We start from the raw sequence: 19,748 nt of genomic DNA, 5'->3' as shown, positions 1-19,748 counted from the left end.
GTGGATGGTTACCTATGGACTCAAGTTGTCTGAAATCAGATGTGGCCATCTCTTCCTAAACTATTCACTCTTTACATCCAAAGGATGAGGACAATCTACAAAGCTGCCTCGATCTACAAAATACCCGTTGTTTGGGTCAATGAACCTGTCTTCCAGATATCTCCCTATCTTTTCATCAAGGATCCTATGTGGCTGTCTAACAGTAATGGCCCACATGTTGCCAATATTGACAGATGCTAGTGTAGTACCTACACACCAAGGTTAAATCAGATATGGTTTGCGCATGGGCATAACACATTCAGTGTTTGTTCGTCGCACAGGAGAGAAGTTAGTTGTCTTGGTTGTTTAAGTAGATGATATTATTGTCACTGGTAGTGATGAGGATGGTACAACTAAGGTGAAAAGGTATTTACAGCAGCATTTTCAGACCAAAGATTTAGGTCAATTCCACTATTTTCTTGGGATTGAAATTATTAGAAGCAAAAAGGGAATCAACCTATCTCAAAGGAAATACATTTTAGATCTTTTGTCTAACACTGGTATGTTCGCATCAAAGCCAGTACATGTTCCTATGGACCCTCATCAGAAGTTTAGGGTTAATGAAGGTGAACTTCTCAAGGATGCACATTTACAGAAGCCTGATTGGGAAGTTGATATATCTGATGGTCACAAGACCGGACATATGCTTTGTTGTTGGTGTTCTTAGTCAATTCATGCAGTCCCCTTGTAAGGCTCATTAGGATCTTGCTATTCAGATCCTTTAGTACTTGAAGGGTGCTCCTGGTAAAGGACTTGTTTATCGTCCCAATAGGCATATGGAGTTGGTGGCATACTTTGATGCAGATTGGGCCGGTTCGACTAGTGATCGTCGTTCTACTACGGGGTATTGTACCTTTGTTGGAGGTAACTTGGTTACATGGCATAGCAAGAAACAAACCACCATTGCCAGGTCCAGTGCTAAGGCAGAGTACAGAGCCATGACTCATACTACTGCAGATTTTATGTGGATTCGGTCTTCACTCCTTGAGATGGGTTTTCCTGTGCCAACACGTATGAAGATGTACTGTGACAACCAAGCAGCTGTCTACATCGCTAGTAATCCTGTCTTTCACAAGATAACCAATCATGTTGAAGTGGACTGTCAATTTGTTCGAAGTGCAGTATTGAAGAAACTGATTGCGACTCCCTTTGTTCCTTTGTCAGATCAGCTTGCTGATGTGTTCACTAAATCCTTGTTTGCTTCTAGTTTTCGTCATTGTTGTAACAAGCTAAGCATGGGTGATATATATGCTCCAGCTTGAGGGGGAGTGTTAACTTTAAAGGTATTTTTGTCTTATAGTGTTTTCGACTCTACTTCCCTGCTTTATTGTAGAGTCGTAGGGTTTAGGGGTATACTTGTCTTTTGAACTTATTTTATTTCGTGGTTTATTATTATAAATATAAGGGAGCAGTCCTGCGGCTGGGTATTCTGTCCAAGCCGCAGGCTGTCCTCTTCTCTTGGATAGTTTGCTTCTTCTCTTCTCTCTCTCTCTCTCTCTCTCTCTCTCTCTCTAATCTGATTTCAAGGTCTTGATATTGTAACATCCACCTTCACTAAAGCTCAACTATCAGATCCAACCACCCATTGGAGAAAAAAAATCTCTAATCCCTAGATGATCGCCTTCAGTTCATCTGTGATTATCCATCAACTGAGCCAATGAACGCCAAAATGATCCATTAAACAGTTCTATGCCAAGGAACCCAGGTTTCAAATGAAACTGCCATCAAAGTTTAACTTGATGACATTAGGGTGAGGAGGTGACCCTCCAGGTTGAATCTGAGGAGCTGAACTTGCTGAAGTCCTGAAGATACTACCTTGGACCAAATGTCTAATCAAGTAATCAATAGGAATGCAATGAAAAGCCACCGAATTCAACCTTTGAAGATTGTGTAGTTTCTTTCCTCCCAAATCAACCAAATGGCAACTAAGAAAACACATTGCTAGAACAACTTAGTCCTCATTTAGGCGAGACCAAGTACCAAAACCCCATCATTCTCCAATGCCACAAGGGGAGATCCAATTTATCCCAAAAAGAAAACAGAAATTGGTCCAGATTCAGTTGCAAAGGGGCATTGAATGAAAAGATGGCAAATGGATTCCCATCACTTCTACTTTATTTTAGAGACTACATTCACTTCAAAAATTATAAACCATGCATCCCAACTCGAAACATATTATAATTGCATAAGGCTTCTAGAAACATGTAAAATTAGGTATAACGCACTACTTTTCAACTGTTCTCTAGTTAAAATGTTACCCCCAACACCCATATTTCAAGCATGGTTTCGACCATAGTTCGAAAACTTGTTTCATTTTGGTGTTTCAAGTTGACAGAAATATTTGAAATTTCGGATATTTTGGTCGAAATTTTGCATTCATTTCGGTGGGTTTTAGACCAAGTTAAGGCCTGAAACTTCATGGAAACCCTATTTTAGGCTATATAAACACATTTAAATGTTCAAATTGCAAAAATAGTCACCCATAGTGATGTTTTGGATTTGCACCATTGACTAGCAATGTACGGTCGAATCCTAATGTATAACTTAGTTAATTACACATACACATTGTTTAAGACTTTAAGTACTACGGAACATAATAAATTAATGATTAATAAGCAATTTAAACAAGTAAATTGACTTGGAAGTTGTAAACTTAAAGTGAATGACTCATAAGTCATAATATTAAGTACAATAAGTAAATAACAAGTTAAGAAGATGAAATCAATATGATAATATCCCCAATAGTCTAATACAAGTCAAGTAGTCATCTAGTGACTCAAATGTTTACAAATATTCTAATAACAATTACTCCGACGTCCGGGATCGACCCCACTTATAGTCCGATGGAGCCGACGTGCATTGTTCTCCGACTGTAGGACAAATGAATACCACATCATAGTATGAGAGAAGAAACGAGTGTAGTCATCCACAGTGGCCATGTAAATTGCATCATCAGCATGCTGAAGGTAACCTATCTTAAGATCTGGGTCACCAAACTGTGAAGAAGTACTACCCACTGATCCACTATGATATGACGCCTCTGAGAGCATGTACGGGTATGGCTAGTAGGTTGGGTAGGAAAAGATGTCATCCATAAAAGATAATCCACTACGTCCCTGTGAGTGGGAGTTGTACTCAAAACTAGGAATGGATGGAGAAGATATTTAATTGATCACCATACAATGTACATAACCCCTACTTTTTTTACATTCTTGTCGTAAAAAAATCAAAATTTTGAAGTAGAAAAATAAAAAAATAATATATATATATATATATATATATATATATATAAAATTTCGACACCGTGAGATTGTGGATTGCCCTCCGGTGTCTAACATATATTAATTTCATCACAAACAAACAAGTATTCATCATGCTTTTTTCAAAAAAACATTTTTGGAGAAATTGGTTTTACCTGCAATAGTGGAAAAGCTTCACAAATGTGCTAATGGTGTGTTCTCCGGCGTAGATGTGGCGAAGATTCGAAGGCCGGTACAAGAATCAGCAAGGAGAAGTGAAAGGATGAAGAACAAGGAGAAAAAACCCCAAAAAACCAGAGCTTGTTAAGTCTCGGTCGAAATTACGAGTTTTGGTATTTATAAAGCTACTTTTGAAAAAGGAATCTCGATATCTCGCGAGATTTTGATTTTGTCTCGAGATATCGCGAGAGAGGTTTTGCATTTTTTTTATTCGAGCTGTTGTTTCGTTTCATTCAAGTCGAGATACTCGAAATATTCGAAATCTTGACCGAGATTTCACGAGATTTAGTACTATGGTTTTGACAAGACTCGAAACCAAAATATTTAGCGAAATTGAGAAATTTCGGTTAAAACCTGGAAGGTTTCGAGTGAGGGTTTCGAGGCCCAAATGGCCAAATTAGGTCTCAAAACTTCTAGGAAACCCTATTTTAGGTCGTCTAAACATAGTGGAATCCCCCTCCCTTTTTTATTTTTTTTTTCCTTTGGTAACGAATTTATTTATTCATAAAAAAAATTACACAGTGGAACCCTTAATTTTAAAGAAAACACACCCAAAATGGTAGTTTGACTTCAGACCCTAGGTTGGTAGTATACGTCTATACGATGTATGTTGTTGTATAGTATACATTCTCTAATATGGCACACAAAATTTAGAACTAAAACACACATAATTCAATTTACAGAACTAAAATATGCATTAGGTATGAATAGACATAAAATTATAAACCATACAACTTGTTCCACACTCGCATGAGAGTGATTTGGCAAAAAAATCACAAAATAAAGGTTTATACAACTCTTAGAGTCGAAACCAGTGAAGTGAACAAAATGGGTTGAAATTTCGACCCATTTTGTTTGAAATTGTACATTTTATACTAAAGAAATGTATCATTACATTTTGATTGAAAAACCATATTTTTTGCATATTGCATAAGGTTTTGTTTCGACATCTATTGAAACAGAAATATTTCGTGAATTTCAGCAAAAACGTTGAACTATGCTAACACTACACTCAACCAATAGGGATGTTGCAATATCTGTTACAACCTAATAGTGATTTCAAGAGATAAAGCAAAGATAGATAGACATATTTACCTGAAGGGTGATCGTATGATCAGACACATCAACAGCTCTGGCTCGGAAAATGCTTGCAATGTCAAGAACATCCCTTCGTGCAGCTGTGTTTACAGCAATTTTTATCAGCATCAGTTCTCGCTCAGCAAACGGCAAGTGAGTGAGATCTTGAACCTGAAACAGCAAGCACCTTTGTTTTCTGAGCATCTGAACACTCTACATACACTCAATCTGAACGATCTAAATGGGTCCTGACTAAAGATATTTCCAAGCACAAAAAAAAAGCCAGTATGATAAACGGCATCATTTAATCAGTAACATTCTTTTTTTGTAGTTCAAAAACAAATGAGAAATACCCTGATAGGGATTCAACAACTGCATGCAATTAAGGTCAGTAAAGTCAACCTGAAAGGACAAATTAATTGTTTGGTAATCCCACAGTAGCTCCTCCATTTTGGCAGGACAGGAATGAACATATAATACCATTTTAGTATCCCATCAGTAATATTTTATGGAAGGTACACCAAAGACTGTGTTGTCTCCACAGCAAGTATCACAGAATGCCAAAAAATTGCGATCAATGGCATTAAATAAAAAAAAATTGAGTACTCCTAACCTCATGAATGTCAACAAGCTTATACAGTTGTTGAACCAGTTTTCCAATCGACTCATCAGTGCCAGGTACAACAGTTGTAATCCGTGAAGTTCCTTCCTTTTCTGCAGAACCAACAGCAAGACTCTGAAGCAAGAAATGAAGACAATCAGACACATAAGGAAGCCATGAAGAGGAAAAAAGAAAAAGCACAAAAAGGAATCCCACTCAAACAATACAGACCTGTATGTTATACCCTCTACGAGCAAAAACTCCTGTAACAAGGTTTAGAACTCCGGGACAATCGTTTACAAGCATAGACAAGGTGTGCGAACGAAGCCCACTAGACTGCAAGTAGCACAATCACATATAAGAATAACTGCAAAAAAAAAATTAACTACCAGGGAAACAACCAATCGAATATTACATGATCAAACTTAAGAGTTGATCAAACGGCATCTACTTTATTAGAACCTGAAGAAATTTAAGTGTTCAATGAAACACAACTGAGGGACACAGAAGATCAAATCAGAGGAGTAACCAAGCTTATAGAGAAGAACACCTATTTCCTCAAGAAGTCGTTAGTTTACATGACAAACAGAAAAGAAAGCCTCTTAAGTGGTACATGAGGTTTCTTACATCTTCATCATTAAGAACACCCCAATGAGCATCAAGAACCTGATTCACTGTAAAGCTGCCATCATAAGGTTCCACGGGATAGACATCGCCCTTCATGTAACAAAAGAATAATTAGCATGTAACTAAATCTGCAATAGCTAACATGAAGAAGATAAAGCTAAACACATGATGAAGAATAAATGGATACATAATAATACAGTGTATATTCAATAAAGTATTGTTGGAGATTAATGTCAATAGGAGAGTAATTACAAATAATGCTACCAAGACACCTCAAAACCTGAAAATTTTCTTCTTCGTTCACCCCCAGCTTAAATACATCCCAAGGCTACCACACAACAACTTTAAAATTCTAGCAACCACCCAGTATTGTATTAAATCATCAACCAGATACATCCTATTGTAATGCTTGCTCCACAATGCAATAGTTCTTTTTGTTTTCCCCCTTTCCTTTTAGGATAATATATTCAAATTTTATTGAGATGCACAAAGATGTACAAATCCACAACCAGTTACCGCAATCGTCTATCCACACAAAAAATACAATAAAAAAGGAACAAATACAACAAAAGACCTGAATACACTTGATGCAGATCAAATAGATAGATCTGCTGGTGGTGAGCAGCAGGGATAAGAGAGGAGAGAAAGAAATACGAGAGGCAACAGCGTCAATATAACTAATCAACTAATTCTCATTCATCAAATCGTGCCAAGGGTGTGGCAGCTCTCTTTATTTATAATAAATAAGCATCATTACATATTTAGAAACTCTTCATAGCGAAGGAAGAGTTATCAAAATAGAAAGTAGAAGCTTACAAGAAATAGAGACTAGAATCTTATAGACTAAGATAACTAAATAAATAATAAAGAAACCACACAATAAAACCCACAATCCCAACAAATAGCTGGAAGATCTCAACAGAATATTCTCCAAATATTCTGGTCGATCTCCTTTACATATCCCCAATATATGCTGGTCAAGCCCCAATCAACCTACTTTTAAGGAGACCAGAAATCTCCAGCTATATAAGATCCTCATCTAGGAATCCTTGGAACCAATTGGCCCACTACAAACAAAATCGGCCTTATCCCAACTGAATGGGGTCAGCAATGGGCCCCACTACGAATACTAAATTAAAATATTAAATTCGTGAACCCCTCCCTTCCTTGGACCTAAAATTTGGGCCATATAATTAAGCCCATTAAAAAAACATTTAAAACAAAAGCCCATAACCAAATACTATTAAAACATGCCCTAATGTTGCACCGAAAATTTAACAACTCAGCCTTATCCCAACTAAATGGGGTCAGCTACATCTATCTTAGCCCTCCAATCAGCTCTATTCGAGGTCATAATTGATACAAGGCCTAAGCTATGCATGTCTTTCCTCACCACTTCTCCTAAGGTCATTTTAGGCTTGCCCCTAGCTATTTTAGATCCTTTAATCTGAATCAAATCACTCCTTTGTACTCGAGCATCCCAAGGCCTCCGTTGAACATGGCCATGCCACCTCAAATGACTCTCATAGCTTATCTTGTATCGGGGCTACTCCCAAATCAGTTCTAATATGGTCATTCTTGCTTTATCCTTCCTAGTTTTTCCACACATCCATCTCAACATCCTCAACTCCGCTACTCTTGGTTTATTAATATAATGCTTCTTAAGAACCAAGGTTCAAGAACTCGCTGCCGACACTGGTTTCTACCAGCCAAAAACCGAGATTTCCTAGGTTTCAACCATATCTCAGTAGAAACCTGGTACTTTCTCCAAGCCAACTTGAAACCTTGGTTTTGAGGCCCAAAAGTTGTTTTTTGCCCCGATTCTTGTTGTGCTGCCTATTTTTGACATTTTGAACCCAATCCATGCATAAGTTTCACTTAGAGAACACACAAAATAATACTAGTGGTTTTGACCCAAGTTTGATAGTGTATTTTGTTCTTTGACCCAAGGTTTGACATTGAAGGAGTTATGTTTCGGTCAAACTTAATTTGGCATATGCGAATGCTATTTAAAATCGCTCGGAATGGAAATAAATTTTTAGACATCAAAACAAATAAATATTTTACCGCTCTTTTGGTATTTAGCAATGTTTTATCATATTAAGATTTATGGAACTTTTAGATGAGAAAAACCCCAACATTTAAAAGTTAAAAATTGCAACTACCGCCGAAAATCCAGTTTTTGTTCTTGAACTGGGGGTTGACTTTTTATCCTTTTAGAATTTGATTTTTTTTTAACTATTTTTATTGGATTCAAATAGGGGAGGAATTTGCTTATTTATGAATAATATCTTAAGTATTTGCTTTTTAAATGATATTTAGCATAAATAAGTGTCTGTCCTGCTTTCGAGCCAGGTTTCCTCAAGTTTTGATGGGGATTAATGAATATGTAGGTGTTCAGGTCGAAACTTGCGAAATTACCAAAATATGGCCGAAATAGAATCGAAACCCAGCGAAACCGATCAAAACATCTTGGTAGGCTGGGAAACCGAGACAATTTTTTCTTTCATGTTCTTAACTGCCCAACATTCCACACCATATATCATAGCCAGTCATATGACTGTCCTATTAAATTTTCCTTTAAGCTTAACGGAATACATCGACACTCCGGACACATCTCTCCACTTCATCCATCCTAATTTAGTTCTAAGAGAAACATCATCCTCTATATCACCTTCTTTATGAGAAATTGCATTATTCCCCTCCGGTTAAAAAATAAAAAATAAATAAAAACTCTTCCTCGAGTTTTGTAAAACGGGATAATTTTCAATGCTCGATCAACATCCATCTTCCATGAACCAACAAAATCCTCTGACCAGGATTCAATGGTGCAAACTCAGTAACAAGAAGTTCATTGTCGAAGATGCAACTTGGAAGCACTAAATCAATCAGAACCACTTTATAATCCACAAGTTGATCTTTGACAATCAGTAGTGCAACACTGCCACCTCGTCTCCTTTCTCTTCCACCCATTGTTCAATGACTGAGATTTGTTTGTCGAAAGAAGATTCCATACAATCGAATGTGACTAGCGATTGGTTCTTAAATTCCTTGCATTGTTGCCGAGTCTTTTCGAGATTCGCTTCAACCTTTCACACGTTCTTTTGCACAAGTTGAATCTGTTGGCGGATAGCAAACAAGAGGGTAGGATCCATGGTATTAACAGTCAGGTTTTAGCTCTGACACCAAGTTGATGCAAATCAAGCAGATAGATCTGCTAGTGGTGAGAAGCAGGGAGAAGAGAATAGAGAGAGATAACATGGGGAAGAGAGAAATACGAGAGGCAACAGCCTTAATATAACTAAATCAACTAAATTTCATCCATTACATTGTGCCTAGGGCATGTCAGCTCTTTTTATTTGTAATAATGAAGTCACATTATAAAATTATAAACTCTTCATAACTAAGAAAAAAATAGCAGCTAGAATCTTATAGACTAAGATAACTAAATAAGTCATAAAATAAAACCCACGATCCCAACAAGTAGCTGGAAGATAGATATGCTCATTATATGCTGGTCAAGCCCCAATCAACATACTTTTAAGGAGACTAGAAATCTCCAGCTATAGATAAGATCCCCATCTAGGAATCCTTGGGAGCAATGGCCAATGGGCCCCATTACTAATACAACAACAACAAAGCCTTTTCCCAACTAAATGGGATCGGCTACATGGATCCCAAAAGTAACAGAAATTAATAATATAAAAAAGGGAAGGTGCACTAATACTAAATTAAAAGATTAAATTTGTACACCTCCCTTGGACCTAAAATTTGGGCCATATAATTGAGCCCATTAAAAATAAAAACATTTAAAACAAAGGCCCATAACCAAGTACTATCAAAACATGCCCTAATGTTGCACTGAAACTGCATTAACACTACTCAGCCAAGGGAGGGGATGCCTAGTACTTCAACACAGTTGACTGGAAATAATAACTACTTCACATGGGTTTAGTTGTAAGGATGGATCAGTGTGAATCAGATCCATGTGAACCCCCAATCTCAAGATAGAAGAACCTGACTGATATGATCAATCACATAGAAAGAACGTATAGCACAACGGATTCAAAAATAAGCAAGTGTGCTTAACAATCTGGACTCTTGGTCAATATGTTTATAACATTGAACAAACAAAAGAATGGAAAGATAAACTTGCATATCAGCATTAAGAACACCAAATGTAGTATGTATTAAAAACATACATCTAAGAGGTTAACATGCTCAGCAGCATACCACTTATACCCGTACCCCGGGATATAATTAAATATCATTTCTTCTCGTGACGTGTAGATACCTGCCATGTATCTTGGTGACCTGTTCTCCATGATGGTCAAACCTAGCTACAAAATCGTTGACCACAAGCACGGGTTTGCACTGTGGAGGAAAGATTCCTCAACCGCCAGATGGGGAAAGTTCGCTTGACGGCGACTTAATGCCGACTACCCTCAAGTACCAGCCCGGGAAGCGAGGAGTTCGAGAGAGAGAGCATCCTGGACCGTCCACCTCGATTGGATAATTCGTTTCGGTGATGAGCTTAGCATTGCCGTGCGAAGCTGTTCGGGTCATGGGTAATAAACCATGGAGGGAAAAGTAAGTTCTAGCCTCAAGACTTATTAATTATTCTTCCTTGGTAACCTCAAAGTGCGGGTCCGGGCTTGAACCGCTCGAGCTATTTCATGAGAGAAGGGAATAATTTAAGTTCGGGTCCGCGTGCCTTTAGGAAGTACATTGGGGACTTATACCCATCTCTTATGAACCCATCTAAGAATGGGCTTTTCCCTAATTAAGGTTGTAGGCAGGCCCATTTAACCTATTGACCCAATGATGGGTTATTCCATCCACTTACCCACATAGGGCTAATGGGTTGACCCATTAGGCCTCATGACCCATTTGTAGAGGGTACCCAAATACCCATTTATTATAAATGAGTCCATGAGGGAGAGAGAGAACATTACTTCTCCTTCATCATTCTCTTCTACCCTAAATCGTGGAGGAGAGAAAGAGGAGAGAAAGAGGAAGAGGAAGGTGAAGAGGCTTGGAGGAAGGTGGAGACCCCATCTCTTGGGCCATAAATCGTGGAGCTCTCTCATCTTGGGGGTAGGTAAGCTATTGAAGCTTCTTCCTTCTTCTATTTTGGATTTTAAAAGGGGTTGGGTAATGGGAGAGATTGACCTAGATCTCTCTTGGAACCTAGGGAGTCGATGGAGCATTAAAGCCCAAGCTATGGTAGAGTTATTTCACTCCATTATGAGCTCTAATGTAAGGGTTCTCATTGCCATTTGAGAGATTTAAGGTTGGACCCTAATGAGCTTAGGATGGAGTTCCCTAGAAGTTCTTGTGCTTTAAAACCACTTGAAAATGGGGTCCTTGGAGGGGAATCCTTCGGATTTTGGACCTGAAGGTGTGAGGTTTACATGTGGTTTCGGACTGCAAGAAACCACCTGAAATTACCTTCCCGAGAAGGCCCTGTGAAGGTCGGATTTACACTCGGTTTCGGTTTTACAAACCACATCGCATCCGACCTTGACTAAAATTGTCCCGAGCCCCTGTGAAGCTCGGATTTACACTCGGTTTGCCTTTAAAACCACATCCGCATCCGACCTTGACTAAAACTGTCCCGAACCCCGGTTTCCTAGGATTTACATGTGGTTGCGAGAATTTGGGCATGAAACCACTCCTCGCAACCACTTTGTTTACGAAACCTTATACTTAAGTGATTATGGGAGACCTTTTGGGGATCCTTTCCTTCGCTCGTTTAACCTTATTTCACTCTTTGTTTAGGTTAATATATTCATCTTGTGGCTTATTGCTTGATCGAGGCGACAACCGATAATCTTGGTGCTTGGCGTATCCGTTGTGAGTGGGTTTGGTCGTTTGGGCAATTATTATTATTGCATTATATATTATGTAATCATTATAATTAATAAGCATGTTTGCGCGTATTGCATACTCTTATATACAATTGTTATAATGTTGATTGGTAATGTTGTACCTTGATGGGTCTCGGTGCAGGTGGGTACGGTCTAACCCCGAACACTATATACATTTATGAAGAAATTATGTTGAATGTCATGTTTAGTGTATGCGCCCCGTACGTCTTGTGTAGGGCGCTAAACCGGATGAAAAGTTGATGCGCCGGATTACCTCTCGGGGCGATAGGGTGGCATGTAGCATATTGTGGCTAGGATTTCACACCCTTATCGCTACGACCCTTACCAACAGGGGTTTAGGTGTTGGGTAATCGATGCCAGGATTACGTGGAGGTGGGAGAGGCGATCGTGGTAGTATTGGTTATCGAGGTGCGCGCTTGAGTGGTCTTGGAGGCTTCGATCGGCGTAGGTCCCACGTGACAATTGAGGTTTCATTGTGGCGATAAGTTAAGTGACCCACGAGTGTCTCCGAGTTGTCACGATGGCATATGCCATTGACTTAGTTGTTTGTTAGGTGGAAAAATGGACTTAACATGTGCATGCATCGTTGGACTATGTGAATTGCGTGTTTGTGCATCCACATCCCCTCATTTGCTCGGTGGAGCTAACCCCCTCGTCTGTGGCACTTTTAGATTATGATGCGGTGACGGATATCTCGCGGGACTTGGAGTGCAACCCTCGGGTGCGATGAGATTGGTGAGGAGGAACCGGAGGCGTGTTTGAGGAACATGGCGGCGGGTGTCCTTGCGATGATTGTGCCTACGGCCGTGAGGATATTCGGGACTCGATCCCTTTTGATTTACTTTTGAGGCTAAGGCCTATGTTGAAATACTTACTATTATACCGTTTTTTATAGTTATTAGATGGTCATTTGGAAATGTAACTAATTCTTTATTTATCATCTAGCCTTTGAACATCTTGTAACTATTCGATTTATACGCTTCGCAATACTCTGATCCTTGGAATGTAATATTCCTCTTTTACGCATTCTAATATTATATTGTGTTAATATTGGTTATGGTATGCGTTGGACACGTGTCGCGTGATACGGGCGGTTTAGTAGGATGACACGCGTCGTCCTAGTCACCCTTTATATGATATTATATTCCTTGTCTGGAATAGGGGCGTGACAATACCACTAAATTCTCACTTCTGATTGTAGCAGTAATGTATTACCAGTTCAAAGTTTTCATTGGGTGCTTATCCAAGTTGGTTGTCAAGGAGTCACCTAGACGACAGCAACGCCTAGGCCGCCTTGTTGGTTTCGCCTTGCGTCTAGGCCCCCTCCAACGCCTTGGGTCGCCTAGACGCCGTGACAACTATCAGTCCAAGTGACCAGAATCAGGTATGGATTTGCCGATACAAAATATCCCACACGTACACCCACACACACACAAATGCAAGCATACACGCACACATCCATTATCATGCAGTGTGAAAGACTTCAGAATTAAGAAGAGAATACTATCCTCACATTTAAACATATTAAATTGGTATTGATTACTAATCAACACTATGCATCACTAAATCTACTCTTGGGACCTCATTCAAGGTGGCTTTGATCGACCAATTACAGCTATATGATTAACAAAGCTGTAAGGAAGTAATGGAATGAATTGGAATTAATCATTTGCTGAAAAGCAAGCAAACAAATTGATACAATTATGTAACTGGTAATGTTTTTAGTTGTGCATGCCTGCCCATCTGAACTATTTTCTGTCTATAGACAATCAGAATCAATCATCCGAACCCACTAATTATTGCATAAAGTGAGGGCAAGATTTTGTAAGTGACAGAGACCATAGTACTAAATCTCACGAAATCTTGGTCGAGATCTCAAATATTTCGAGTATCTCGACCTGACCGAAACGAAACAGCAGCTCAAATAAAAAAAATACAAAAACTCGGTCGAAATTTCGACCATCTCGCGATATGTCGAGACAAAATCAAAATCTCGCAAGATATCGAGATTCCTTTTTCAAAAGTAGCTTTATAAATACCAAAACTCGTTAGTCTCGATCGTAATTAACAAGCTCTGGTTTTTTGGGGGTTTTTTTCTCCTCATTAGTCTCGGTCGTTTCTTCTCCCATACTATGACGTGGCATTCATTTGTCCTACAGTCGGAGAACAATGCACATCGGCTCCATCGGACCATGAGTGGGGTCGATCCTGGACGTCAGAGTAATTATTTTTAGAATATTTGTAAACATTTGAGTCACTAGATGACTACTTGACTTGTATTGGACTACTGGGGATATTGTCATATTGATATCATCTTCGTAACTTGTTATTTACTTATTGTACTTAATATTATGACTTAAGTTATGACTTATGAGTCATTCACTTTATGTTTCCAACTTTACTTGCTTAAATTGCTTATTAATCATTAATTTATTATGTCCTCTAGTACTTAAAGTCTTAAACAATGTGTATGTGTAATTAACTAAGTTATACATTAGGATTCGACCATACATTGCCAATCAATGGTACAAATCCAAAACACCACTTTGGGTGACTATTTTTGCAATTCGAACATTTAAATGTGTTTATATAACCTAAAATAGGGTTTCCATGAAGTTTCAGGCCTTAACTTGGCTTAAAACCCACCGAAATGACCTACCGAAACATACCAGAAAAATGCAAAATTTCTAATAATAATTACTCTGACGTCCCCCACAATGACGTGGACAGCCCGAAACACCGAAATGAAACGAGTTTTCGAACTATGATAGAGACTTCCCCCACAATGACGTGGACAGAGATTCATGCAATGTCATTGAGAAGATGATAAGAGGATGCAGGCAGCAGAGTTTTTCAAACATTATCTGACACGATTGCTTACTGTTATTATTCCAATCAAAGCCTCAATAGGCGAATAAAGTGCCAATCAAGTTAAGATGTGACATCCATTTCATGTAAACTCATTGAGAGATTATTCACATATTTTTATATTAATAGTCATGTTTGGGGTGCCTCTGTCTGATTATTGTCACATCATTTTCCTTTTTTTTTTTTTTTTTTCAATGGTTCAAAATTTCAGTCAAAATGAACAAAATTTCGCAAAATATTTCGGTTTCGACCAAAATCGAAATGAAATGACTATTGAAATTGCAATGCTGAAATGGGTCTAAATTTGCAAAATGGACCGAAATTTCACCGAAATATTTCGGTTTCGACAAAAATCGAAATGGGGTCAAAATCCAAAATTTCAAACCTTGTTTTATTCACAGAAAAAGAAAACAAAACATGATTGGGCAGGACAACGAAGTTATAAACAGTGTTACATACCCCTGAAGATACATCAGAGTCTCCATTGAGTGTTCTATTGGTGGCCCCAACAAGAGCATCTGCAGGCATTGAACTTTCAAGGTCTGGATAGGAAGCTGCAGAAAATCTCCAAAAAGGAGCACTTTCCCCTATCTTTTCCCGCCTCAAAGCAATCTGTGAGAAGCAAAACATTCAGAGCCTATTAAATGGAAACAGATTAATTGCTTAGTTTTCAGTATAGCTTAAATATCTGTCTATAATAAATACAGAAAGGGGGGAGAGGGGAGGCAGATTATCATGTCTATGATTTAGATGCAAACCTTTCCAGTTCTTGCAATTTCTCTAACCCCAAACTTACTAAAGTTTTTTAGCACAGCAACCATCTTTCCAGGATCTCCAGTCACCTGAATCAGTAGCATCAAAATGGACCAATGAGTGTAGGATGTCAAAACAAAAGAAAACAACTTGAAACTTAAAATGCACATATTTATGGACATGTAAATGCAGAAATTCATTACTTCTAGGAAAAAAGAACATTACCATCAGGTAAACAACGGAAAACTACAATAAGGACCTACAATTTCTTTGGACCTACCCAAGGTTTGAAGTATCGGTATCGGGTATTGTATCAGAAGGGTGATTTTAAGAGACATCGTATATTATCGGAGAGACGCAAGATACGCTTTTGATTATATATAAAAGATGTGGTTTCTTATACGTACTAATACCAATTTTTTTGGGTATCATATTGGTATCGTATCATATCGATACCTTAAAAATAAGATACGTATCGCTTAGTATCGGTGGATACGGAAGGATACTTTAAACCATGGACCTACCTTATTTGATATGTTATTCCAACCAAGGTTTGAAATTTTGGTTTCGGCCTTGGTTTAAACTGGAATGTTTTGCGAAACAACCAAAACCTGGGTGAAACCCTGCATGTTTTAGCTGATGGTTTCAATAGTGCATTTCGGTGGTCAAACAACCATTTTTTGGCCTGAAACTTCGAGGAAACCCTAATTAAGCATCTATAAACATAATGGAACCTTTAGATTGTTTAAAAAAAAACCCAAAATGGTAGTTTGATTTCATACCCTAGGTTGGTAGTGCATGCCATACCATGTTGTATACATTCTCAAATATAACCTATTCTACACAATAGCAAGGTATCATTACATAGATAACAACATTAAGCTTATTCATTGATCATGTATGATCCACTCACCTATACTGTACTTGGAAAATACAACCTTCAGATGTCCAATTATTCTTGTTCCAAACAAGGATTCCTACGTAAGAATAGATCAGCAATATAAAAGTTTAGATAGGATCCAAGCTTGTGAAACTAAGTCCCCAAAATTGCCCTCTTTAGGTCTTCCATTCGACTGCATTCCTACCGGCAGAAACTAATAAGTTTCTGTTTCAGACCCTTGCTCACAGTGACCTGCCAGTTTGCTAAGAATTGCAGTTCGGCAGAACTATTCTTCCTCTGTTCTGCTGGGTTTTCAGTTGGGATTTTTTCACCCCTTTCATTCATACTCAAACTAATAATTCATTACCCACTATAGTCTTTTAAAACCTATCCTAATTTCAAAACAAATGATTCAGATTTCTTATCTTTATGAACCCAATTCAGTTGAGCTCTTCTTCCTTCTCAACTCTTCGTCCAATCTTATACTCAACAACTCAGTCTCGTATTTCACTACACCAGCATGTGATTTAGATTATAATTCTATTAAAAGAACATCAGGGGGGGGGGGGGGGGGGGGGGGGGGGGGGGGGGGGGGGGGGGGGGGGGGGGGGGGGGGGGGGGGGGGGGGGGGGGGGGGGGGGGGGGGGGGGGGGGGGGGGGGGGGGGGGGGGGGGGGGGGGGGGGGGGGGGGGGGGGGGGGGGGGGGGGGGGGGGGGGGGGGAGGGAGGAGCTTAACTACATACGTAAACAAACTAAAAATTAAACCACCTACCTTCCTTCTTCCTTCTCCTTTTTCTCCCTTAATTTATGAAGTCAACACTTCAACAGCTCCTCCTTTCAATTCCAGATTTCAGCAACAACTCTCCTGCTGCAACTCTTTCTTCCCCTTCCCTTCCTTTTGTTCCTCTTTTTTTCTTTCCTTTTTTTCCTCGTTGTAGGACTTCAATTTAGCAGAAGTTCCAGCAATAGTCTCCACCGAACAACCCAAAAATACCTTCTAAACTGAGTTAAACCACCTCATCCTTGTGTCTAAGCCACCACCAGCTTCACTTAGGCAGCCTCATCAGCCACCTCCAGCTTCTAACTATTCCAGCCACCTCTTTCCTTGGTCAAACTTCTACTTCCACCTCCTCATCATACAGCCCCAGCAGCCACCTCCTACTAGAAGCCACCACCAGCTTATTGCTTGGCAGCAGCCCAATCCTAACTCCATCCATCCTCATCTCTTGGGTTCAACCGAACCCATGGCTGTACTAATGGTTCACCCGAGTCAAACCGAAGAACCGAACCAATTATAATATCATATTATTGTACATGTATATAATATATATATATATCCATTCAACCAATAATATCATTTCATTAGGAATCTACTATTTCAACAGTGCACTAATATCAATAATATTCCAAGCAATGTAAAACAACTATGTAGTGTCCCATAGCACTACAACGTTGACAGTCACAGTACAATGTCCAGAATACTCACCAAACAACAGTCTTCATCCCGAACTGGCTTCCACTGGCAATTCCCACATTGCACCTGCTAGCATAGGAATAAAATAATATAAATAATACTACAGGGACTTATATCCTCCCCTCCTAATAAGAATTTCGTCCTCGAAATTAAACATACCTTGATCATCAAATAGGTGAGGATGTTTAGTTCACATTTCATCTTCCAGTTCCCATGATGTTTCTGGATTTGCATGATTCCTCCAGAGCACTTTCACTATTGATACTGTATGGTTCCGGAGTACTGTCTCTTTACAACCCAATATCTCCAAAGGCTTCTCATCATATGATGGATCCTCCTTTATTTGCCATGGCTCATAACTTAGAACATGTGAAGGATCAACAACATACTTCTTAACCATAGAAACATGAAATACATCATGTACATTGGACAACTTTGGTGGTAATGCAAGTTTGCATGCCACCTATCCAATCCTTTCAAGTATTTCAAATGATGCTACATACCTTGGACTTAATTTGCCTTTCTTTCCAAATCTCATTATTCCCTTCATAGGTGCCACTCGTAGGAATAATTTATCGCCTACCTCAAACTCCAAAGCTTTGACTAAGGAGCTGCAAAGGGAAAGCTAGAGGTGGCTTAGACACAAGGAGGAGGGGGTTTAGCATAGTTTACAAGGTATTTTTGGGTTGTACGGAGGAGACAATTGCTGGAACTTTAGCTGAATTGAAGTCCTACAGAAAGGAAAAGAAGGAAAGAAGAAAAGAGGAACAAAAGGAAGGGAAGGAGAAGAAAGAGTTACAGCAGGAGACTTGTTGAAATCTGGAATTGAAAGGAAGAACTATTAAGTGTTGAGTACATAAACTAAGGGAGAAAAAGGAAGCTTGGTGGTTTAAATTTTAGTTTGTTTACCTAAGTAATTAAGCTGATGTTCTTTTAATAGAATTATAATCTAAATCACATGCTGGTGTAGTGAAATACGAGACTGAGTTGTTGGCGTTGAGAAGGAAGAAGAGCTCAATTGAATTGGGCTCATAAAAGTAAGAAATCTGAATCATTTGTTTTGAAATTAGGATAGGTTTTAGAAGACTCTATAGTGGGCTAATGAATCATTAATTTGAGTATGAATGAAAGGGGTGAAAAATCCCAACTGAAAACCCAGCAGAACAGAGGAAGAACAGTTCTGCCGAACTGCAATTCTTAGCAAATCGGCAAGTTACTGTGAGCAAGGGCGGAATGCAGTCGAACAGATGACCTAAAAAGGGAAGTTTGGGGACTTAGTTTGGCAAGCTGGAGTCCTATCTAAACTTTTATATTGCTGATCTATTCTTATGTAGGAATACTTGTTTGGGCCGTACAAAGTGCACAAGGCTCCCTCGTTTCGCAGAGTCTGGGAGAGGTAGATGGTAGGCAGCCTAAACCCCTTCAGGGAGCGGCTGATTCCCAAAACTCGAACACGTGCCACTGCGCTAGTGGTAACTAAACCTTGCCATTTGGGTCCATAGTTGTTAAGGTGCCTAGGCGAAGCAAGGCGGTCGAAGGGGTTTTAAAACAAGTCGACACCAACAAGGCGACAAGGCGTCGCCTAGGCAACCAAGGCGAGGGCAAGGCGCTTGGGTGACGCCATGACAACTATGTTTGGGTCACACTCATTTTGTCACGAATATCAGCTCATAACCCAAATTTGGAACGTGATAAGAGCTGGTCGTCTTCTTCTCTACACTGGTACGTGAAAGAAGATCAGCAAACTTATCCATGTAAAGATGTACTCCTCCACTGTCATGGACCCTTGACGAAGGGTGTTAAGCTGATTATGTAATCTTCGTTGAAAGGTTGAGGGTAGGTATTTCTCTTTCAGAAAGTCTTTCATCTCCTACCAACTAGTGCTCTTGTTGATGACGATACAGCTTGTCTTCGTGAGTGTGCCACCACTCCATTGTTGTCCCTATTAACTTGGTACGGGCCAGCTTCATCTTTCGCTCCTCCATTACATTGAACCAATCAAAATAGTCGTGGAGAGAACATAACCAATCATAGAATACGTGTAGGTCGTGCTTCCCGT

The 19,748-nt window shown here is 39.2% G+C and overlaps 1 protein-coding gene across 1 annotated transcript in view; it reads right to left on the bottom strand.

Moving 5' to 3' along the window:
* LOC122656026 (acetolactate synthase small subunit 2, chloroplastic-like) overlaps positions 1-19,748 on the bottom strand; it is a 70,965-nt gene that overhangs the window by 16,493 nt on the left and 34,724 nt on the right. The window contains exons 5-10 of the mRNA XM_043850447.1: positions 15,341-15,424; positions 15,042-15,194; positions 5,824-5,913; positions 5,428-5,532; positions 5,209-5,331; positions 4,614-4,766 (exon numbers count right to left, since the gene is read on the bottom strand). Of these exons, the coding sequence (XP_043706382.1) occupies positions 4,614-4,766; positions 5,209-5,331; positions 5,428-5,532; positions 5,824-5,913; positions 15,042-15,194; positions 15,341-15,424 (708 nt within the window). The remainder of the gene's footprint in view (positions 1-4,613; positions 4,767-5,208; positions 5,332-5,427; positions 5,533-5,823; positions 5,914-15,041; positions 15,195-15,340; positions 15,425-19,748) is intronic.

Source organism: Telopea speciosissima, chromosome 3 (genome assembly GCF_018873765.1).
Source record: "Telopea speciosissima isolate NSW1024214 ecotype Mountain lineage chromosome 3, Tspe_v1, whole genome shotgun sequence".
NCBI lineage: Eukaryota > Viridiplantae > Streptophyta > Magnoliopsida > Proteales > Proteaceae > Telopea > Telopea speciosissima.
This window is presented reverse-complemented; position numbering and strand designations above follow the sequence as displayed.